The sequence below is a fragment of the Labrus bergylta genome, chromosome 5 (genome assembly GCF_963930695.1).
Source record: "Labrus bergylta chromosome 5, fLabBer1.1, whole genome shotgun sequence".
In the NCBI taxonomy this organism is placed as follows: domain Eukaryota; kingdom Metazoa; phylum Chordata; class Actinopteri; order Labriformes; family Labridae; genus Labrus; species Labrus bergylta.
In genome coordinates this window covers 15,127,557-15,151,712 of record NC_089199.1, presented here as the reverse complement: position 1 = coordinate 15,151,712, position 24,156 = coordinate 15,127,557, and the positions used below count along the sequence as shown (strand labels likewise).

At 38.9% G+C, this 24,156-nt stretch overlaps 2 protein-coding genes across 2 annotated transcripts; both read right to left on the bottom strand.

The window, feature by feature from the left end:
* Positions 1-1,379: 1,379 nt before the first annotated feature.
* On the bottom strand, positions 1,380-11,728 carry crbn (cereblon). The gene is made up of 11 exons (XM_020646804.3): positions 11,585-11,728; positions 11,187-11,299; positions 10,832-11,034; positions 10,080-10,229; positions 8,943-9,105; positions 8,125-8,187; positions 7,934-8,018; positions 7,679-7,794; positions 6,691-6,755; positions 4,571-4,702; positions 1,380-3,156 (listed from the first exon to the last, which is right to left on the bottom strand). The coding sequence occupies exons 1-11, from the start codon at positions 11,655-11,657 to the stop codon at positions 2,973-2,975; spliced, it is 1,347 nt and encodes a 448-aa protein (XP_020502460.1). The 5' UTR covers positions 11,658-11,728; the 3' UTR covers positions 1,380-2,972.
* A 1,333-nt stretch (positions 11,729-13,061) lies between these two features.
* Positions 13,062-23,024, bottom strand: LOC109993755 (proliferation-associated protein 2G4). The gene is made up of 15 exons (XM_020646825.3): positions 22,838-23,024; positions 21,812-21,940; positions 21,453-21,558; positions 20,500-20,569; positions 19,872-19,964; positions 19,424-19,487; positions 19,128-19,206; positions 17,806-17,884; positions 17,548-17,681; positions 17,366-17,460; positions 17,131-17,258; positions 17,013-17,066; positions 14,570-16,922; positions 14,234-14,256; positions 13,062-13,370 (listed from the first exon to the last, which is right to left on the bottom strand). The coding sequence occupies exons 1-13, from the start codon at positions 23,022-23,024 to the stop codon at positions 16,860-16,862; spliced, it is 1,281 nt and encodes a 426-aa protein (XP_020502481.1). The 3' UTR covers positions 13,062-13,370; positions 14,234-14,256; positions 14,570-16,859.
* Between the last annotated feature and the right edge of the window lie 1,132 nt (positions 23,025-24,156).

Genomic DNA, 24,156 nt, shown 5'->3' with positions numbered 1-24,156 from the left:
GGAAATATTTAGATACTTGTGAGGACGCTTATTTACATAAACAAGCCTTTAAAGATCAGTCTCAAAGGAAGAACCAAGCACCTCACTCCCAAAACATTAAGACTCACATTGACCCTCAAAAGGCTGATGTACAAGTGTACAATTGGGTAACTGCGTGTTTATGTACTCTGTGGTGCAATGAAGGTCAAAGGTTAAAACAATCAAACATGCTTTCTTTAGATAGAGAATACCAGGCACATGATTTTGCAGTGAATATCATCAAAAGTTAAGTAACACATGATTTAGATTATTCTCATGGAGAAATTATTTGTTGCAATTGCCACTTAATAAGTCTCAATGTCCTGTATAGTTTTTAGTATTTAGTTAAGATTTTAATTGGTGTGTAGTTTACTTAATTCTTGCTTATAATAGTTGTAAACACATAGTACCTTAATCTTTATTTCAATTTGATTAAAATATTCTTATTGTATTTGTACTCATATGCATGATCTTCTTCTTGTCTTTTACTGCTGCAGCACTTTAATTTCTCCGCTGGGCATCAATAAAGTATTGTCTTATCTTATCTTAAATGTTTCTAAAAATGTAAGTAATATAAATATGTGATCTAAGCTCAAATCTTCTGATCATTTAAGAGAAACTGCACCAAGTTCATATTTAAAAGCCTGTTATCAGTTTCTTGGGGAAAACTTTTGAAGAAAAGTTGTAGATAACCTGTAGTGGATTCTGAAGTCTAAAAGTCTTAACGGTGTCACTTGAGGTAGTGTGTGTTGGGTTTTATGTAAAAGAAATGATACAAAGTCGAATGAACAAAATCTGTGATTTTTGAGTTACAAAGAAGTTAGCTTTTTGTAAAGATTATTTTTGGGGCCTTTATTTGACAGGAAAGCTAAATAGAGACAGGAAATGTAGGGAGAGAGTGTGGGGTATACATTTACCAAACAGCATCAGGACCATGAATGAATCATTCATCCACAGCGAAGAGGACACTAGCCTCTGTACACGTGGTGCCTGCTCTACAAACCGTTAATCCAGCACCCAAGAAAAAAAAAGTAGACCTCTGAGGCTCATTACCCATCTCTACCTGAGGCTCATGGTTTTAAGGACATTGAAGTGGGGTGGGGGAAATGTGGTCAAATTGCATCGTGGGTAATGTAGGAGTTAGTTTTGGCAAAGGAAAGCATTTGACAAAATGTAGAATATCTGTGATTTTGATCTTTTTTTTAACTGTACATTGAGTGTCTGAGATTGTTGAAGAAGAGCAGCCTTATAATACTAGATTATAGTCTAATAGTGAAAGGACAGGAATAGGAAGACGGATCAAAAACTAGACACAACTCATAACTGTACAACCGCACAACACCATGCTCAGGCTTTAAGAATAACATGTAAACATCTTTATTTCCCCTATTTAAAGACTAGTTGTGAGATCTTAACGATTAAGATAATTAGCTTTAATGCCATACATGGTGTGAAACACCACTCTAATATCTGTAGGATCATTTAAACTGCTAGCTTTCTTCTACCAGGTCCCTTAGATCTCACTAACTTACAGGATGTATCTTAATTGTTCAATGAGAACAAAAACGGTATTTAAAAACTATGTTTCCTATGTAATGAAAAAAAACTGTTCCACAAGAAAAAAAAAAAGGAGAACATTCAAAAAGAAAATTGAAATGTATAAATTATTTTCTAACAATACTCTGAGACACAAGGAGATATGTGAAATAAGAGTCGGACTCTTTTAACAGTAAAAACACCAGTTATATTACAGAACAAATGCTTGAACTGCCTCTTATTTACACTCACATTTGAATAAAGAGAGCCAGCGACTTGCAACAAAGTGCAAGCAATCAAATCCTGAAAACTGTGGGACCATAAAACAAAGACAATCAGAAAAAATGTGATATATATTTTAAATCTTTCCATCACTTTTATCGTTTACAATCTTTCATTCAAGTCTGGGGTTCACTGATTCATCGACCTTATCAAAAGACACTGATATGTGGTGGAGACACACCATTGTAACGTGCCACACAGAATGAAACTCAAATGAAGACAGGGAAATGCTCCTCTCGCTCTCTGCGTTGATAAGCTCTTTTAAAAAAATAAAAGTCTGCCATCAAGGCATCAAACTCCTCTCATTTTCACATGTGCAACCAGGGATAAAGCTTGTTTCCCCAGAGCGTACTGTCTGATTGGACAATGAGCCTACCTTGAATACAAAACAGACACAGATTACATCAAGTATATTACACTCAAAGCACACCTGGATAAGTATGTTAAATTACTTCTTCAATCTTCTTGCATATAAAAATACATCCTATTTAATTCCAAGATTCAAAATATCTCCTCTAGTGACAGAACTACACGTACAGAAGTTCACTTTAGCTCCAACAGTTTCCTCTACAGACCTACAACAGCTCAAATGACATCAGAAAACACACGTGGGCAATAAAGGATCTCAAAGTGAATATGGATAAACTGGTTGATTTCATTACTGATTATAGTGGCTAACTCTGCCTGCTAAAGATATCCTCATCTCAGTTGCATGCATTCACACTCTTTACCATACAGAGGAAAGAAGATGAAAGAAAAGAATGCACTGAGCACAGATGAGTGTCTTTATGTATGCAGTCGGCAAGAAATCAGCTGGACAGAGGTGCATGCTGGGATGTAACCATGTCATTTGTTCTATCTGCTACCCTCCATTTCCTCCTCACTTCATCAGAATCAGTAAGTTCTCTTATCGTGTCTCTGCATTACAAAAACATCAAATCACTGGCTGCTTCCTGTTTGAATTCAGTTTCAGAGTGCCTCTCAAAAGCCAAATAAGCCATCCGCCATATGATGGATCTTATGCCAGGGGCAGTTGATAATTAAATGTAATTTCAGCAAGTGTATTTTAAGATCCAGGTTTGAGGGGGTTAGCAGGTTTTTTTTAGCTGTTTTTTTTAAATACATATAGTCCAACATCACAGACAGAAGAGACGAGAGCCATCTCTCCCCTCTTCCCCCTCGCCCTGGGGGATACGGGGCAGCATGGCCGAGCGTGTCAGACCCCAGAAACGAGGAGGAGACAAGTCCTTCTTTGCGGCTGTGAACTTCCAACCCATGTGAGAACCGCAGGTTCGGCACTGAGCAATTGTCCAGGCGTACCTGAGAGCAAAAAGAAAAAAAAGGATGACAACAAGATCCCTTTAGGACATATATGAAGAGAAAAAATCTAGTGTTTTTTTCCACACAAGAGATAAATCATAATAAGATGCATACTGGATCAGCATACTCTGCTGTCTAGTGACAAACAGTTCTATAGTATCGTTCTGTTCTGTGAAGTTTAACCATCAATGTAAAAGAAGCTGAACACATTTCAGAATGGAGGAGGGCTATTAAAGGAAAGGTTTCCATCCTTAAAGGGTTAAACACTTAACAGAAGTCTATATATTTCAGCTTTAAATGCTCAGCAACTGTAGAATTGTGATGTGGCTCGGTAGAGAGACATGTTTCTTCATTGAGGATGTCGGCTGTATTTAGCCACAGCTTGACATGGAAATCTGTCTTAGTAATGTAGTTTAAAAACGACTGAGTGCTGGAACATAGTGAACACACAGTTCTGCAGACGAGTGGGGAGGTATGCTGCAGACATGGTTCGAGAAGTTTCTACGTGACATTTTGCTTTTATCTGGAGTCATCCGAGACAGCTGTGACTGAAGTGCTGTGTATCGAAGGATCTGTTCAGACACATAATTCTGTTTAGTTTTTTTGTCAGAATCGGTGGCTGACTTAAGTTGCATTTTTCCGTTTTAGAATGGATGAAATCGGTTTATTCTGATGGACACATTTAGTACACTGAAATGCATCACTAAAGTCTGTCTGGAGCAGGATTGAGAAAGTAAACACAAGAAGATCTGCTGATAGTCCAGCTCAGACCTCATCTGAAATCCTCCCAAACATGCTCCTGGCTAAGTAAGCTGCTCATCTTATCAAATCTCACAGCACATTTTATAGACGAGTCAGATCACAGTTGGATTGGCTTTAAGCTAACTTCAGCCACCGAAGTGAAAGAATGAAAAATGTAAACTTTTAAGAGTCGCTGTACAAGCTTGGAGGCAGTGATTATTGAAACAGGTTTTTAGTGGACTCATCATTTAAAAAAAAAAAAGTTCACACTGGGACAAGTGCATTGTGTAGTACTCAATCAAATTTGATGACAATTATTTTATATTTGATACCCAGAGCCAGGGAAAGGTCTCCCTCCTCTGGGGCTGGCTACAGAAGCCCAATGCCAAACAGGGACTTCATAAATTTCTGAACGGAAGCCCTATTAATTTGTCTTTTTTGAAATAGCGTTACTGATTTTGATGGAAGGACAGCACTACAATGGAAAACTGCTCTGGAGAACAGCATAATAGCATATCAAAGACGCACGCTACAGTGTTTCAGACCAATGTCTCTGAAAGGTACAGTTAGGGGTCCGAGTCAATCTATATTCAATGCATGAGTGTTATTTCTTGTGTTATAGAATAGTCTGAAAAAGAGAGAGTGAGCTAAATGCCACAAATTGAGCTGTTACCCTGGAAACCAGCTGTGCAGTGTGGATGGCCTGCCGACCAGGTTAAGGTTGTTGGCTTTGTAGACAGTCAGAGTTTCATGGACGTAACCGTGAGGGTTGACGTATGCCGCCATGGGCCCGTACAGAGAAAGGCTGCAAAAAGACAACAGGGAGGGAGATTATGTCGTCAGCGGTTCATCACTCTCCAAACAAGTCGACAGTGTTCTTTGTAAGAAAGAATAAAGCAGAGTGATTAGAGACTCCGTAAAAAGAGACCTAAATTGTAGATTCAAATGCTGCAGCCTCTGTGAACCCAGCAGCGAGTTTACTCAACAAACACGTTAAATCAAACCATTTCAATTCTGGTGACACAGCCACGTTTCTAAAGACTCCATAATTTAGTGTCCAGGTGGATTTATTATATAAAATATCAAATATTCTAACAGTTCAGAGATGACCAATAAGGAGTCAAATATTCACAATTAAGCTTTCTGAGTTTTAGAAAAGGATACAGAACATATTTTAAATCAGCATCCATTCTGGGAAGGTTTTTGAAAGTTGAAGCTGATATAACACTTTTTTTTTTAAATCATATATTTAATTGATTTAATAGTTATGAATAATGTCAAAGGGGTTGCTCATAGAAATACACATAAAGATAATTATTTCATAACAGCAGATCAGTTCTAGGCTCAGTTCAGAGTCAATGTTTTGATGTGATAACCCACAGGGCTACTTCTTTGGGGGAACTTTCTTGGCTGTTGCTCAAGGTGAAAAAGAAAATACATTTCATTAATGCTAAATGTAATGCAAAAAAACAACAGGTAAGCTAAGTTAGCAACTTCCTTGGTGAACAAAGAGGAGCCTTTGGTAGCTGAAGAGTCAGACTTTTATTTCTCGAGTTAGTTTCATTTCGCTCATATTTTCTCTATTGTCTCTATAGTCTTCTATTGTTCATGTCATTTGTTTCTATTTTTTATTCTACATCTTCTATAATTTTTAAGTTCTGTTTTAACACCTATTGTCATGACAGTTTAATGGGATGCCTCTAAGTGGCCAGAATTGTTGACATAGATGTAAACAACTGCAGCTAAAACTGAAGGAAAGAATGAACGAATCATAGACCTGATCTACTATGAAGGATACGATTTTGTAAGATTATTTTTCTGGTATGGATTGTGATTGCTGGATGTTTACTGTCTTACAATGAATAAAAACAACTAGTTCCCATTAGTTTCAGACCCAGACCTTCTTCCTTATCTCTTCTCTTTTAGTTTTATGTTTTGTTTTTCAGAAGAAGAGTGCCTGAAAATTGAATCCTGAATGTTTAACACACGAATCATAATAAACACACAATCACTTATTCACTCAGACTATCTGGATGTCCTCAGACTTAACAGCTTATGTAATTGTCCTAGCAGCGTCAGAGCCTGCACAGCTTCAGTGCTGTCACCGGTTTGGTGTGTGAACAAACGAACCATCACACATCATCTGCAGTTAAAACGTTACATTACCTAACAGTATACATACATGTGTGTGTGTGTGTGCGCACTCTGACTGTGGAGGTGCAGTACACGTGGTAATAATTACAGTGATTACTGTGATATAATTTTCCCTCTGGTTGGGTACCATTGTCAAACCGTCTAAATGTCTTTTTGTATCCCTTATTGCTCATGTTCATGTATCTTTGTATAACACAGAGAAGTTCAGTTTATGGATGCTATTCATGTTTAAAGTGGCAAGAAATCCAAACGTCTCAGACTTTCAAATGTAAAACCTTCATTTCGTTTTTAGATCTGAATACTGACGGAGTCGACCTCCTGTGATGTCAAATAGTTTTTGGTGCTGCTGATTGGACCTAACAGTAAAAGGCTTTCAGGTGTATCGAGCTCCATGTTTTAGCTTCCTGTCACGCGTGGGCAGGAAAGGATAACTTCAAGTGTAATATTCACAGAAATGAATTATCCCTTTAAACAAAATGCTAAGTTTCTTCAAGTCTGTATTCAAACTTTGCTAAAAACATTTGCTTTAATCAAGCTACAAAATGCAAGGTACTGATGATATTTTCCTTGAAATAAAAGACACTGCTACAAAATAAAAATAAGGACACACCTTGTACACAGACATAAAAAAGTCCTCACCTGAAGATCTCGTTTTTTGTGGTGATCTCTGTGTCCTGACACTGCTTACAGCACAGTGATGTGCACTGAGGACGAGAGGTAACAGGAAGTTAAAAGGTTTTGTAAATGACCCATGTTCTTAACAAACATTTTCCTTATTGGTGAGGTTAAATGAGGAACCTATATGACAGAATAACATGTCCTTCATGACAAGAGCCACTAGCTTTTTGTAGCCAAGTGCTGCTGGATCAGTGCATAATATATAGCTCAGTCTGTAGGGACTTGGGAACCGGAGGGTCGTTGGTTCAAGTCCCGGTGTGGATTACCAAATATGGAAGTTGTACGAGTCTGGCATCTCTCCATTGCATGTCCATAGGATCCTGTTTGTGCATGTGCATCTTAAATCTTAAATAAGGTATAAAAACTGGCCTTTATAAAGGAGGTACTACAGTAACCTGGGCCATTACTGCTTCATTAACTTAAACATTAAATTCATGAAGAGCGCCAGCTTCCTGCAACTTTAAGACACATTTTGTTCAGCAGCAGCCTAGGGAGGGTTTAATAGGAACATCAAGAAGTTTTCCCTTGTCATTATCATTATTTACAGAAAAAAATGATATCCAGCAGAGTTTTTCATTATACCCGTTTTCTGTATTTTCAGCGGTCTTGACAATATCTTTCATGTAATATTCCCTGTATTATTTTGTAGTTATGCATGAGGTGTTAAATAATATGAGAAATGTCCAGTGAGTACAGCATTTTGTTACAGATTCATTCCAGGGTTAAGACCCAGCAGTTATCTCTGCTTACACTAAATGATTACTAAACACTTGGTCTGAAATATTACAGCAGCCCCTCATCTGTCAGCCCTGTTCAAATCGTTAGATATACCAAAGAACAGACACAGTGTGCACAGTACAACAGAACACCAGATCTTATCACACCATGAGGGAAACAATGGCGGAGTTGGCTGTTCATGGAGGAGGGGTCAACTGTGACCTTTACTTACCCGGTCCATGATGTCCAGCTCACAGCGAAGTCTCTGGATGGCGCTGCCGATCTTCAGCAGCTGAAGCCGCAGAGCGTCGTCTATGGGCAGACAGGCCGCCACTCGGTAGGAGAAGTCTGACAGAAACCAGACCGGCGGGAAAAAAGAGGGATGAAAAAAGAAGGGAGGGAAGAAAGCACAAAAGAAACACAGCAGAATGTGCACGTGTGTGTATGCTTCTGCAATCCATTTGTGATATACTGAACAGAGGCTGACCTACGGCGTTCGTAGGGAGGGAGTCATCCTTCAGATTCTCATCCCATTCATGGAGCTGTTTCTTCACTCTGTTCATTAGCGACTCCTACGACGTGAAAGGCAAGTAGCAGATAGGTTGGTTTACAATCATTCCTATGATGTTTACATATGGTGGAAAATTCTGAACAATGCTTATGGCCCTCAGCACTCACAGAGTCGTAGAGAGCGTAGACCCAGGGTGGCCATGGTGTCAGACGGGCACAGTGAAACTTCCTCTGTGAAGCACAACAGACACACCATAAAAAAAATAAAATCAACAACCAACGATGACTGAAGTATCCTAACATTCTCTTTCCCTTCTCTATTTCTGACTGACACAAGAGGAACACAAGCTATTTAAAGCAGACACTCTACGCCCATCTCCCCTGTGCATTAAGTCATATATTCAAATAAGAAAGGGTCTCTCCTTTACATAATTACAAGTTGTAGCGTATGGATTCCTATGAATTGTAATTAAGAGCTCTGACTGAAACAGTGAGAAAAACAGTCCACATATTAAACATCATTATTAACAGAATTTAATGTAATGTGGACAAGTTTTAATATTTGTGTTTTTCAATATCAATCACTCCTTTATTGTAGTATCAGAGGTTTTAACAAAATCTTAGGATGAAATGTATGCTCTGTGTTTTACTTCTGACCCAAACAATGACTTAATGGACATTGAACTGCATCCAAAAGATTAATTAACTAATTGTCTAAGCTCTCTCTGCTCTATATTCTTTATGTGTATGCAGACAGAACAGACGGTTCAAGTATTAAAAAACCCTCTAAGCAAGGCATTTGAAAATATACAAGGACAAATACCAGACCTGCACAATTTTTTTTTTTTGAGCCTTCATCCAAGTATTTGATTAGAGCTGTAGCAATTAGCTGTTCAACAAATCAGTCAATCTACATGCGAATCCCTTCAAACTTTAATGTTCATGTGATGGACAATCACATATTCCTTGTATCTTGAGTGTCTGACCTGCTGGTAGTTATTCCACCAGTGCTGGGTTTGTTTACAGCTCTGAGTCGGAGGTTTGGATGAAGGATGCATGTGGAGCCTAGATAGGGGAGTGAGCTGCACCGCGGAGAGGGGATCTGGAAGGATTCGTTCTGGAAGTATCTGTACTTTGGCTTGTCTGATCCTGAGGCGAAAAACAAAGGGAGACAATGACACTGGTAGAGAAACAAAAGACAGGCGAGGAGGGAAGTGTGCAAGAGAGCAAAGGAGTGAAACAGAGCAGATGAATAACAGATTAAACAAATGGTGAGCTGGCTGACTGTCATCGGGTGTATGGCAGGATGTTTCTAAATCTGAGAGGATCATAAAAAGAAGCTCTCTGTATATTGTACACAGCAGCAAGAAGAAATATTCCTCCAGCTCCTTAACAACGACACACTCAATGAACTTCCTTGGGCAAGTCACACTAAACATTCACAGTGTAACAACACATGAGCTATAAAACACATTCAGCTGTTGCTAAACGAACATTACGCAGTATGTAAATCATATCCACTGAATGCTCAAATTGCTAAATTCATGCAATAACACGATGGCATTGTGGCTTTGGATTTCTAAACGTTATGTGATCTAAATTTCCTGATTGGGCATTTAGAAATTTTACAGAGCGGAAGATCAATCTCTGATAAGAGGAGGCCCAAAGAACGGACTTTTCATTTTCTTATTAAGACTGAACTTCCTGAAATCCACTCAAGAGGGTGAGAGTAGGAGTAGAGAAAATCTCTAACACCACCATTTCATGTCATTTAAAAGACCAAGTCACAATCAATTACACTCGTGCGAAAACCATAAAGGCTATGTATATGGTGTGAAAACCTGCACTACACAGCTACAACCAGTTCTGGTTTTATTTGAGCTTCTTAAAATGCCTGTGGATTATGTTCGTCTGCCCTCTAGCTGTGAACTATGAGAGCACTACTTTAAAAAATATTCGGTCACTGTTGTGACAGGTGGCATGTGGCTGGTCAAAAAATGGATAGATTACATGCTGTACATCACACTGGATGTGAGAAGCAAGCTTCATTGTGTAATATCAAATGAGCACCTACATGTAATCCTAACCTTTGGTTTAAGGATTTAAGGAGTGTTTAAACTCACCCGTCAGCTTGAGTTCTGATTTCATGGACCTTGAATCTCTGCCTACCGATAGCTTTCACTTTGACGGTTTCGATGCCATATTCCTGCTCTTCTCGGTATGCATAGATTTCAGCTGTTGTCCCAAACTCGGCCTGCGGCTCACCTGCATCGCTGAAGAGAAACATATCAAGTTAAAACATTTAAATCAAAACTCCATTTGTACATATTTAAGGTTGAGGGAAAAGACATGCTGACTACTGATCTATCAAATCAATTAAAATCCATGAACACGGGACAGAACATCCATACAAAAATCTGCTATCATCTTTTATGGTAACAAAGCGTTTGTTTTGAAGTCTGGTAAAATGTCCAGATCTTTTTATGTGCAAGCGCCCTGTTTATGGCAAATCACTGATTTTGTTATTTCAAGTCTCAAAATTAGTCCAATTTAAACTCCATAATATCATCAGGATTATTTGGTCAGAGTAAACTATAAAGCTCATTTACATATGTGGCCCCTCGGTAGGACGATCTAAAAAAAACAAAAAACATTACAATACAAACAATAAAATAAATTAACAACAATTAGGAACAATACAACAATAAATCGTATGAAAATGATATATTACAAAACTACATTGCATGTAGGTGGATTATTAAGGTCTAAATCAGGGATCACATGATTGGTTTTACCTGGAGCCATGATTTAAGTTAAACTTTAAAAACACTGAAGCTCTTTTATGATTACAGTTAGACTCAGAGTAAGTTTGTACCTATTTGCGAGCACGGCGAAGGTGCGGTCTTTCTGGATGATGCTCCGCATCATGCTGACCTCCTGTGGCCTGAACAGCTGTAGAGGCAGCGTCTGGCCTGGCACCAGCATCACAGAAGTGTGTGGCAGCACAGGGATGGTCTGACAGCTGTCGTCATCATGAACTGTGCGGCCATGAAACTCCTCCATGTCTGAGCCCAGGTACTGTCAACACATCACAGCATGACAACAACAGCTGCAGAAAACTAACTTTATAACTCCTGTGACAGCTACACAAACACACTGTGAAGTTAATGAGTTAATGAATGTAGGATAACTTGAATCATCTTAAGAGAGACAGCCATGGCCTCACTCACAGCATGTGATGTGGGAAGACTAGGGTCGAAGGTGATGAGGTTTGGTTTCTCTGCGTCTTCATTGTCTCGGTCTTCAGTCTCCATGTCATCCTCCTCCTCCTCTGCCTCATGGTCTGTCAGGGGAAAATAACACTCACAGTAAGGCAAGCTCTTGTAGTGTCTCCTAACAGCTGCAACTTAAGCGTCTTAATTCACTTAAGGTTAATTCACTGACGGCAAACACACAAAAAAATAAAAGAAACCGAAAGCTATGGTTCATAAAATGTCTCAGCCAGGATGTGAGTGGCCTGTTGTGAAGAATTGTTAGCTAGCTAGCTGCTAGCAGCCAGAAGAGGAAATGGCTCTTATAGTGAAACACCGAGCAGTCTTATCTGTCATTCAAGAAGTTTAATTCTTACCTGGTAAAAGCTGTAACTGGTTCCCCATGTTGTCGTTTATGTTGTCCTCACCTCCACCCCTCTCGTCAGCCATATCCCTGTGTTTACAATACTTACACTTCTTCTGTGGTGTCTGCAGTGTGCAGCATTAAGACGGATCTGCAGCGCCCCCTCTTGGCTGGAAAAATAGATCGAAATGTAATTTGTTTTTTGGATATTTGCCTTACTGCAATCAGAATTACAAAATGTACAAATTAAACTCTAGGTTTATATTAAAACAAAAATAGAAATAATGTTATACAGTCCACCATATTCCAGCTGTATTGTATACCTCTTATTCTATTTGTTTGTATCTTTTATTTTACCTACTAGCTACTTGTCTTTGTGTTGCAATGCTTGAATTCTCCCTCTGTGCATCATTAGAGTATAATCCACTATTATATTATTGTGGCTTCCTCTTGAGCAAGACATATGTTATAAGATGTGGGTATCAGGGACAGAATCTTGTCAAACTGAGTCCTTCCACAATTTCCCAGTTTGGGATCAATAAAGTAATTCTATTCTATTGATGTGATGCAATTTGATAACCACTAAGGGCTTCAGGAATAAAGGAGCCTATCAGAAAGATGTAAAGAATCAGAATACTTCTTACAACTCGGATTAGAAGTAGCTAACTGTTGAAATGTGTTGCAATATAAATACATAAATTCTAGTTTTTGGACATAAAAACCCATAAATATCAAACAATACTGCAAGATCACATGAAGGTAAAGAAGTTTCTGCCTAATTATAATTAAAGGACTATAATTATTTGCATGTCTCTTGATTTCAATATTTTCCTCTTTAAACAAGTACAAGTAGACCTACATTTTGGGAAAAGTAGTTACTAAATCACTTTTACTGACAATACTACATAAGCTTCATTTAGCCTACACGTGTATATTTTTAATTCAATTTATATTTAAACAGCTGCATTTCTCAGATAAGGTAAAAGCAGATCACAAATGTTGTATTTATTTTTAACACCAGGCAACAAAAACAAGCTGTTTAATATCACCTCAATAAATTCAAATGCAGAAATATAGTAAAAAGGTTTACAAGAACATAAATGACATTTCAGCCTACCATGAGATGCTTTACGCCGACCTGAATGTTAATTATTTTATCTCGTGGGCTGTTATAGGAGTGGCTGATTTGTTTCAGTATTGACCAGACCTCATCAAGTAGAGGCTCATGCGCTGAATGTTGAGCAGAAATATTACATTTTGCCAATGAGAACATGTGCTTGACGAGTTACTCTATCCTAATTTAATGTAATAATCTTGAGCCATTTAGTTATTGAATAAGCATTTTGTACACTATTACAGGGTTCCCACTCTTCTCCATAGATAATTTTCAGCGATGATTGCGCTGCTATAACAGTTCGTGATCGTGCTTGCAGACAAGTTCATTTTCAAACTACTCCTAAAATGTGAAATTAAGAGGCTGAAACCTGAGATTAAGTTTTAACAGTGTTCATTTATTGTTCAATACACCACATGAAGGTCAAGAGATCGTATTCTGGTCCATGAACAAAGCAGCTGCAGTTCTGATGGTGAGAGATCCGTCCAGTGTCATCCATCTTCCAGTCAGATGTCCACAGCGTGCTCAGTTAGAGGCTCTGTTGTCAGACATCGGGGTGGAGGATTTCAATCCACTGAAGGAGGGGGGGGGTCAAGTCATCTGGCGAGGCTTTGACAGGATCACAGCTGATGCAATGAGGGCTTACTTTGACCTCTGCCTCATCTTTCTCCTTTTACGCTTCAGCCTGTTGGGAACCAAACACCACTTTAAGCATGACCAAAATACTTCACACCCTGGGTTTTAGACCAGATCATATAAGCTACCAAAAAACAAAAAAAGGTTAAAATCTTTCATTAATAATTAGTGTGGACATGAGAGCTGGAAAACCTGACAACATGTAAACCTACAAGCTCTTTATAATGAATCAGTTCCAAGTCAGGCATGGTGAATAATGTCAAGTAAATGCATGTTTTTCAGCTTTCCCCACATGAGATTTAACTCAAGTCTGCATTTGGGATTGGACTACTCCTCATGAACAAAGATTTAACACAGATTACCTTTAAATTGAGGAATACTTGAATTCCAGTTTCATGTAATGGAAAATGGGCTTTGGTATTCAGGCCTACAAGATGTTTTCTTGTTTAAATAAACCTACATCATATTTCAGAAATATTTGAAGTTAGTTAATGTGGCCATTAAGCTCCAGGGGAAACAACCCTGTTTTAACAGAGACAGGTTTTAGTACCAGAATGACTAGGAAACTGGGGTGTATTTTTTGTTTAACTGTAATCAACTAAACCTTCAAAGCATGTTATTAAACTCCATAAGTTTAATTACTACATCAGAAACACTGCAGCTGAAGGTACTCTTGAGAGCAAGGTTTGGAACATTACTTCATGTCATCAGCAAAAATTGAGAAACTGAAATTTATTTTAGCAAGTATTAACTCATAATTGTGGACAAGTTTAATTTGAAGGTGTAAAACGTACACCTCCAGTTGTAGTCATGTCAGAAAACTTCCACTTTAGTCACTTTTAACAGGAGCGCATGTAAAATATGTGTGGAAAATAAAACGTGCTGAAGTGTGAACAATTCATGAATGCTTACCTGCGCATACGCTTCTTCCTCCACTAGAAGACAAGAGGACACACAGGAGTTAATGCAGTTGTTTATGCCATGTGTTCCCTCCCATTTAATGACCGAAAACATCATGCACCAACACTGCCGCCTTTACCCCGCAATGAAAACATGCTTACTATACTACAAATTTTACGTCTCAATACGGTGATATGCTTTAAAGGACTTATAGAGAGAACTTTGAGCTGGAAAATCTAAAAGGACAACACAAAGCAGCCAATGAGCTAAAATTCAGTAGCTAGCTAGCAAGCAGCATCGTCTGAAACAGGAAGAGTTAAATAATTGCTTGATAGTTCGTTTCCTTACCTTTGCTCTCATCGTGTGGAGAAGTTTCTGTAAATAAGCACAATACAAGATATTAATGACCGTGGATGACTTAAAACAAGAGCAGATTCAATTGGATTTAGTTGGCGGTCATGCAGGTTTCCTTACCTCAAAGTGAGAACAGCAACGGAAAGAGGATGTGACGAAGAAAGATCGCGTTATTTATACACTCGGCGACGTCATCATCCAGCGCCAGTTGTCTTAGCTCGTTGGGAAATGTAGTCATTAGTGTCCCCGGTTTCTGTCCCATCGAGAGGCGTCAACAGCGAAACCAACTATTATAACCGCTTCAGTATTACGACCCATTCAATGCTTCAAATAACTGAACAGTAACCAAAAGAGCTGATTTACCAAAGGGTATACAAATAATTTATAATAAATTATTATTATATTATATATTATTTATTAATAAAATAATTAATAATATAATAAATAATAATAATTATATATCATAATATGTATGCTTAATAATCATTCTAGGTAGGCTGTAGAGATGAGTTATTTATTTGACGAAATCTTCTCACAATGAGGCATCTCTCCTAACCACCACATCACTGTGCAGCCTCTCAGTGCTTACCAGTTGTATAAAATAGTTGTTCCCTAATGGGACTCAAACACTGGGCCGATTTACTGCGAGGCATCAGTGCTAAACACGTCACTAACTTTCTGCCTCCAAAGGGGTTATCTTCTTTCCAGTACGGTTGCAGTTTAAAACCATGGTCCACACCCCATTTGGAGGAAGCAAGAGGATTCCAGCTCCACATGGTAAGGCCCCTGCTGCCTGGATCGGTACTCTCTGCAAGCTTGTCAAGAGGCATCAGTGCACCACACCATTGTACTGATTTAGCTTTTACTGTAAGTTACTAAGCAGATCATTTTCAATCCATAAAATCAAACAAAAAAATCACGTAACCTGATTAAAATTTGGGATTCATAATATCCAAATATCTTATTACCTGTAAGAGTTCTGGGTGTTTATTTACAGACATGATACGGGCTAGAAAGATAAGAATAAGGGTCATTCAAATTGATGCTGCATCATATTTTCCTTCTAGTTCAACAACTTAAACCGACCGAAAAAAACAGAGATGTATGAAAATGTTTATGAAAAATTTATTTCATAGATGTAAAGTTACATTGCCCAATGACTGAGCTACAAAGCAGGATTTCACTTTTCTCAACATGTTCAACTGGTTGACAAATGTTGCCAACAGTCACAGACCTGAGGATGAAACTCAGACCTCAAATGATCTCATACTGATCCATGACAAAAACCCATGAAACTCATGATAAAGGTTTTTTAGCTTCAGTTTCCATGCTTCACAGGACTAATGACATGTATGACTAACAGATATCTGATAGAAAAATTGTTCAAAAGTGCAACATCAAGGTTTCCATCCTTTCATAAAATTCAAAGGGGAATGGCAGTAAACGTAGCATTTTTGTTCCCTAAAGTCAAGCTGATCGCAACTGGCTTGTAAACTTCAATTGTTCCAGTCTTCTGTTCAGGTTATTGCTTTAACAAAATCTATTGTGGTTCAAACACACCGCTTCAGCCTGAGCCGTGAACAGGCCCTATGAGGACAAACCTCCAAACACTTACTCTGGTTACAACATCTATTATAGTACAATCCCTGTAAGCATGGTACATTAAGTTGCAGTTCAAAAGTGAGACAAATTTATGATTTAACCCTTTACTGCATGATGTTCAGAAAAAACAAAGTGTTATGAAACGTTCACCCATCTTCACGGCTTTTTGTTACACAGGTGACAAAGTGCTCAATAACCTTGTAATAAAAGATTTGTTTTTTTAACCACAAAGAAGTTAAGACAGCTTTTTAGAACTTGTTGTCAAAGTACAACAGCATCTGAAACTCCTTGTAATGACCACTATCATATGCAGCTGCATTTACAACAAGCATGAAGAGGACCTAAAGATTTGAGTATTTTTAAAAGAAGACATCAGTTGCTCAATTAACCTTTTGGCAACAAGCCTTTTCAAAGTTGCTCAACTGTTTGCAAATATTTTTTAATTCCCTAATCCAGGAGGGAAAAGTAACAACACATCCTTACATTCTTACATTTTACTCCCACCAAATGCAGCAAAGGGTTTACTATCCACAAAGAACAGAGTCATATTTATTACGTTTTGAAAGATCTTGTGTTTAAAACAGTGAAATCGCCTCTACCAGGTGTACGATGGGAGGGAGCCATTTGTCATGTTTCCTCTTGCTTCTCTTTGGGGTCTTGCGTGTGAAAAGACAGTATTTATTTATTCTACGGCTTCCGTTTCCTCAGCTGGCTGTCCAGTTGCGTTTTCTGCCGTCTTTGAGGCCTGCGGGATGAGAAATGTCGGTACAAATCAGCAAATGGAGGTCATAGAAAGATGAATGAATCCTTTTAGATCGCTTGAATAACAATGTACCTTCTTTTTCTTTTTCTTCTGTGTTTTACGGCTTGCAGAGCTCTGTAGTAAAGTCTGGGAAGGAGGAGAGGCATTTCAGTATGATGGAAACATGATGTTTAACGCAAGACGATCTTACCTTCAGCTCTGGATCCTGAACTTCATGCTCTGACTGGTAGAGCTCTGCATCAAAGAGTCCGTTGGTGATTCTGTGGGGCCCATTGGCCATCAGCAAGACTGTGAACTTAAACTGAGCTACAAACTCTCCTGAGAACACAGGCACAGAGAGAAGGTGGCAGTCAATAAAGAGTGAAATCTTTTTAAAGACGGAGACAGAAAAAGAAACTGAAAAAAAGAAAGAAGTAAACACTCGCCTTCTTTCTCATGTAGAACACTGAAAGGCTGTAGCAGTTCATGTTTGGCACACTCCACCACACCCAGCCGAGCTTTGGCTTCATCCCCAAAGGCTCTGAAGTAAAAAGAAAAATCTACTTAAAAAACATCAGTTATGGGACTAACTATATAAATAAGTACATTTTGAACGTGGTGTTAATACCGAAGAGTAAAGGGCATAGCATCAAAGCGGCGTTCCACCTCGCTGAAGAACGTACGGGATGTTTTCATCTTCAGGCCATACTGCTTGCTGGGGTCCCGCTTATAAATAGTGGTTCTGTAACCTCCATCTCTGGCCTTAAAGGAAACGACATAATCAAAGAACAATAAACGCATTCTATACACAGAAATGTTTATGAGCTAGAGAGGGATCAGAAACACTTGGCATCAGTGGGTCATAACTGAAAGAAAAGACACTGACCTTTCCTTCTCCGGTGCTTATCAACACATCCACAGCGAAGACTTCATGTACCTCAAACTCTGCCTTCTCGTGGTCCTTCCTGAAACGAGTGTAGACGACAGCCAAAAGATGAGCAACTCACTTATACTCAAGAAATACAGCCACACAACTACTACAACATTTATTAAAACTTCCAGAGTCAAGTGTTTCCGGTTGTAATTTTGGTTGTACAGATTGGATCACGTTTGTGTCACATATCCACTTTGACCAAAAGAAAAAAAAGTCAAAAAAAAAGAAAAAAGAACAAGTCTGTAGAATTTTTTTTGACTCCTCACTTAACCATAACTGTAAGTATACATTATAACAGCACAATGGCCAGCAATGCATCTCCATGTAGTGATGTACCTCATCCCCTAAATACTTCAGAGTTCAGAGTAAAATTCAGAGTACAACAGTCTGGAATATAAAAAGCTGTATTATTTTAATACAAGTATTCTTTTTACAGGATCTGTACAGGAGTTTAGCAGCAGTAAAAAAAACAAAAAACACCATAACATGTGGTCCACACCCTGGGGTGTGCTATGATCTGTTGCACCGCCAGTCTTCTGCAAAAAATAATCATAATAATAAGAATAAGAAAATCGGTCAGACTCTTACAATAGCCAAGTTTCGGATCAATCAATTAACAAATGTTATCTGAAGACACTGTACAAAAAGAGCAGGTCTAGACCGTACACTTTGTTATACACGGATGTAATGGTATTATACCAGAAAGAATTACAAAATAATGTGTCCTGCTCAAAAAGACATCACGAGTCATGGTGTTAGGTGAGTAGAGAACAATTCTTCAAGGCAGGGTTGGTAATTTTCTCCAGATACACTTTTTTAAGATTTTGGTTGAAATTGTCTTTAGGTGCTGACAAAATACAACCAATGTCTGCCACGAGGTACCAATCTGATGAACCAATCATGTCTCCCTGTCTCCTTACTCATTATATACCCCATGCGGGCAATTGCCCACACTCCAAGAATGAGTTGAGGTCCGCTTCTGGATCAACAGCACTTGTGCATGTAAGTGAGGGGCGTGGCTTTTGAGGAAGAATAGAGTGGAGGGGGTGTGCTACTTTCAAAATCATGCTAGTTTTCGAAAATGACCAACCCTGCCTTTACGTTTATGGACTGATGACAAAATAAAATAAAATCCAGGAGCAGAAAACTGGAATAACTATGTGGATTAACAGATTGAACCCCACTCTGCAAATACATGCATGCATCATCTATAATCTACACTTTGCTCTATGTGTAAAAAGTGATTTAAATAGTATTCAAGTGACTTGTCTTACCTTTGTTGGTCTGAAGGGTTCTGAATGATCGTCTTCTCTCCATCGATGACATGTTGCTTTAGCTGATGAGACAGCATTCCTTTAAAACAGACAGTTTAACATTAAAAAGGAAACGTTCATCACCTAAATGAAAACAGCTTTCATGTCTAAAAAAAAAATTAAATCATCCCCTGTTTTATAAAAAAATGTGGAATTGAAGGACAAAACAATCTAAATGTGAGAGCTTGAGGCTGGCCTGAATACCTTTTCCATGACACTTCACACCGAGATGCCCGGTGTTTGAATCAGACACCTACCCTCAATCGGTGAGCATTTGAAGGACTGAGCAATCTTGTTCCAGGCTTCTGTCACTTGAGTGTTCTGAGGGAGGGGAAAAAGAGACCTTATGAAAATATCTAAAAGTCAAGATTAACCCCACCTGGCCAATAACATATGAAATAAAACAACATCTGAAATGAAGTCAGTCAAGACAAACAATCATTTTGGGATGTTTTCAAAGCATGGCCAATAATGTGATCTTTTTTTCTATGTTTATAAAAGTAAGATCAGCTGAGCAAAACTATAAGAGGATCAATAGGAGATCTGCATGACACATGTAGTCAGAGTGTTCGAAACTTCCCAATAAGACCCGTCTCAATCACTCATGATCAGAGCATTCCACTGCGAAGAATGGATCATTATTATTAACCACAATTAATATTATTTCTGCGACTGAACAGACTGTGAGGAAGTGGTTGCATGTACCTGATTACCAGGTTTAACAAGGCGAAGAGCTGCTTCTGCGCACAGATGAGCCGCTTTGATTACATCAGCTTTCCGGCCTGTGATCGGGTTCTCCTGCAGAAATACGACACAGTGGAAAGAAGATTTGAAGTTGCTCCTTCAAGAAAGTAAACAACACTGAGAATAGAGCCGGCATATCTGCAGGCTCATGTTTTATTTGCTATAGCAGATGCATCTGTGTCCACTTTTGTTAAGTAAGATCTTCAGCACCCAACCTGTTACAGACAAGGCCAATCACAACTGTCTTGTCACATACAGGGCAGGTTTAAGTTAGGTGGAGGCATTTTCATAAACAACAGAAACAGCTGGCAGTTTAACAAACTGGACCATAATTCAATATATGTACAAATGGTAAGTGACGGCTACTAAGCAAAGCCAGAAATGATTGTTGTAACTATCTTCCTTGTTTAGCAGCCGACTGCTACCTCAATCTTCTCTGTTCTGATTGGTTGTAGCAACCAGAAGCATTTTGGTCCTCATCTGTTTATACCGCCCGAAAGAGACTGAAAGTTTAACCATGATATTCAACACTCAGATGTCTAGGTGAAGTGGTCTTGTGATACAAGGACAGAATAAAGAAAGTCCTCACCTTACTGGCTCCCACCACAAAGCTGTGAGCAACATTGGCAATGAAGCCGTCCACGTGAACCCCTAGATCTCTACATCAGGAAGGAGGGAAAGAGCAGAGCAAAGCATGAAATAACAATTCAACAAATTAGATTGATCAGCCTTCAAGTTAATTTCAAGTGTAACTGCCAACCACCTGTCAAGATTACTAATGTTGCTCCAGGGAGCAATTCATCAAAGCAACTCTGAAAGGACAACAGGTCAACTATCCTGCACTTTAGAGAATGGGACTTTTTAAAGTCCAAACAGTAAACTTTAAGGTCAGGCAAAAATAAAAAAAATAGGCTATTAAACAGAAGATAAATTCCAAGGTGAATTTATTTTTGGCTGTACATCAGCTGGAATACAGTTAAGGACTTATTGTGAATTCAAGGGAGCAGCACTGCAGACCCTAACAAATTGAATCGACGTGCCCAGCCAGAGGGCCGGGCTAGGAGCGTCTCTAAAGTAATACAAACACAAACCTGCTGAGTGTAACCACAACCCCATGAGCTTAAGTGAACAGCTTGCAACACTGTACATTTACATTAAGACACCAAAGACATAACAAGGGGACAAAGACATAGGTGGCAACACAACAAATAAGTTTAGAGGACTTCCTTTTTTAGTGACAACATTGCATTAGAAAGGTGTGATAAATTGGATATAGGTGAATGGAACACCAAAGCTGAAAAGTATCACTTTAAATAAATTAAAAACATTTTAAAACGTCCCTCCTTACTTGTCGTTTGCCACACAGGACGAACAGGAAGACGAGACCTTAGTGATGGAGCAGATGGTCAAAAGAAAAAGAGAAAACCTGCACACAGAATTCTAGATATAACAACAAAAGAAAAAGAAGAGAGGACAACACACTGGAAGACTCGAGACACAAAGGGAAGGGGGGGAACATTTACTGCAGAGCACGGTTCCTACATTTTGACCAGATCCCCCTCTTTAAGTGTGTAGTCAGGGTCACTCTTCAGGGGAGAGAAGTGGCAAACACAGTTATTGACTGAGACGCTGGTGGGAAAGGCAATGCCTAGGGAGGGAAAAGAAAACCACCAAGTCTTCATTTAGAAATGATCTACAGGTTTTACAAAATGAACTGCACATTGATGGAGGAAGTGACACATTTAAAAATTCACTTAGAAACGTATTATTTGTTGTTTTAAATATCCTCGCTGTTATTTAAACTAGTCAAAAACACAAAGCCAACAAGACTCTTCCTATAATTAGATCCAACATTGTTCACTCAAATAACAACAAGCCAACTAATGTCTTCCTTGCCTCACCTTTCTTCATTTCCTTTTCCTTCTTGAAGACCTTGCCAGTCTCAGTCATGATGTATTCGTCCCCTTTCTCACACAGGCTGAGCACCGATACCCCCGGCTTGGCTGAACCCACCACCAGACGAAGAGCCTCTGTAGGAGACAAACCGCAAACAATTAAAAAGGACAGAAGAAGAAGGAAAACAGCAGATGCAGCTGTGCAGGTGAATATACGTAGTCTATATGTATTCATGTACTGCTGCTGTGATGTTAGACCAGGAATGATCAGAGATAATTATACATCCCAGATACCACTTTTGTTTTGTGAAAGAATGATAAAACAACAGGTTTGCCATCTCATTCTGTTAAACAGTATCTTGTGTTATTCAGAAAGGGGCAGCTATTACACGTTTTCTTCTTCCTGCTCCTGTTTGCTCATGAACAGTGTTTCAGTATTATGAGACAATATTTCTTGCTTTATTGTGTTGAAACCATACTCTGAAATGAGCAAATAGATCAAATATGAAATGAAATGAAATACAGAGTACAATGAACAATAAAAATAATTAAAATTCCCTATGAAGGAGTATATTTGTTGACTATAAGCAACAGAAGAAAGAAGAATGGCTATATGGTAATGTAACGACTGACATCTAAGTTGTAAATGTAGACATTTAACATAAAGAAAAGTAAAGCTTTAAGCGTTGTTTGTGAAGCATTATGTGATGAAAACAGAGCTCATCATTGTCATTTTAAACTATAGTAAAAGTAAAAGTTGTCACATATCGGTGACTGTCTGACGTCACATTGTAATGTTCGCCTGCCCAGCACAGTGTCATGTGAACCAGGCTTAGCCAAGTTACACACAGCTCCCCACAGTAAATACAGCCCAGCTAGCCAGCTACAATAGCATATGTGTGTCTGGCAAGTAAACCACATGTCTGCCTCTGCTGTGTGGGTAAACTAACATTATGTGGCTGCACGGCAGGCCGACAGCAGGAGGTCCGCTTACGAGGTCACTAATAGAAACAACATTCAGATTCCACTCACGGTTGGCGATGTCTCCACCCATTTTGTACTTGGTCACCACCAGATCCTCGGCTATGGTCTGCTCTTGCTCTTCGTCGGACATGTTGGCAAGTGAAGTTTTGGTCGCTAGTCGTTCCCTGATCAGCGACAGTTCCCTGTAGCTCCTCTCGGGTCTGACTACAGGGTTTGACGGATGCTCATGCTGCATACACCAGCCTCCTCCTGCTGCCTCCGGACCCGCCCACTTCAACGTGACGCAAGTGATGTCACAACAAACAGACGATTCCTGAAATATCTGGTGGAAATATGGCAAGCGGAAAACCTTGTGTGCTGATGGAAGTGGTATAGGCTATAAAGAATTACATGCCAGGACAGGTGCAGCCATTTGTGTCAGAGTCAATGGCAGGAGTTTGTTCATGGAAGCAGAGGAACGAGGTAGGCTTAGTGGATACAGAAGGAATCAAGAAATGGTCTTTCAGAAGGCTACTGCTGATTGGGATACATTTCCTGTTTGATTGATCAAGTAGGCTAATGCAAAAAGATATTGATATAAATGCAGATGTTGATCATTTAAATGTTCCTGTTTGTAATGATTATTTTGATGCTGCAAAGCAATCAATGCAGAGGAAAGGAGGTATGAGCAATAAGAAGATCGTACCAACATCTTTGCTTCTTTCCTTTCCCCCCTAACAAGCCCTTAGTGTGGTTTTAGACTGCAAATAATCAAATGAGCCAAAATGATGGTTTAAATGGTATCATATTCTTTTTTTAATGTGCGGATTCATAGTTGGACACACATTTAGACTGTTCAACACACATGATTACATACACTCCGAAATATACAAACACAAATGTAGTATACCAAACATGTGTCGGCCTAATTTTCTTTGCTTTTTTGTAGACTAAATTTAGGCTAGGCCTATTTCATGTATATTATTGTGTGCAGAGGCAGAATGGCATGATAGCCAGGTGAGCTTGTGTTTGCATGGCTGAAAATGAATGCTGAACAAACAAAAACTCAAATGAACCCAAAGCTTATTACTGATTAAAAGAGTTAGCAAAACAACATATATATGGGCACCTGCAATGTTGCAAAAGAGGCAACTTCCTGAGGAAAGCCGGGCCAGCTGCTTCACTTCGAGAATTTGTCATGTCTTTTATGCATAATTAAGGTCTCTCTTGATTTATCATATTTCATGGGACAGCTGAGCTTGCACACCTTGCTGCAGCCTTTCTAGGCGGTGAAGAAGACAGAGTGTGTCAAATCTCTGACGTCACTGCGAGAAAACCATTGCATTCATGCACACAAAAGCAGTCAATCTGACTTTGGGTTGTGCTTA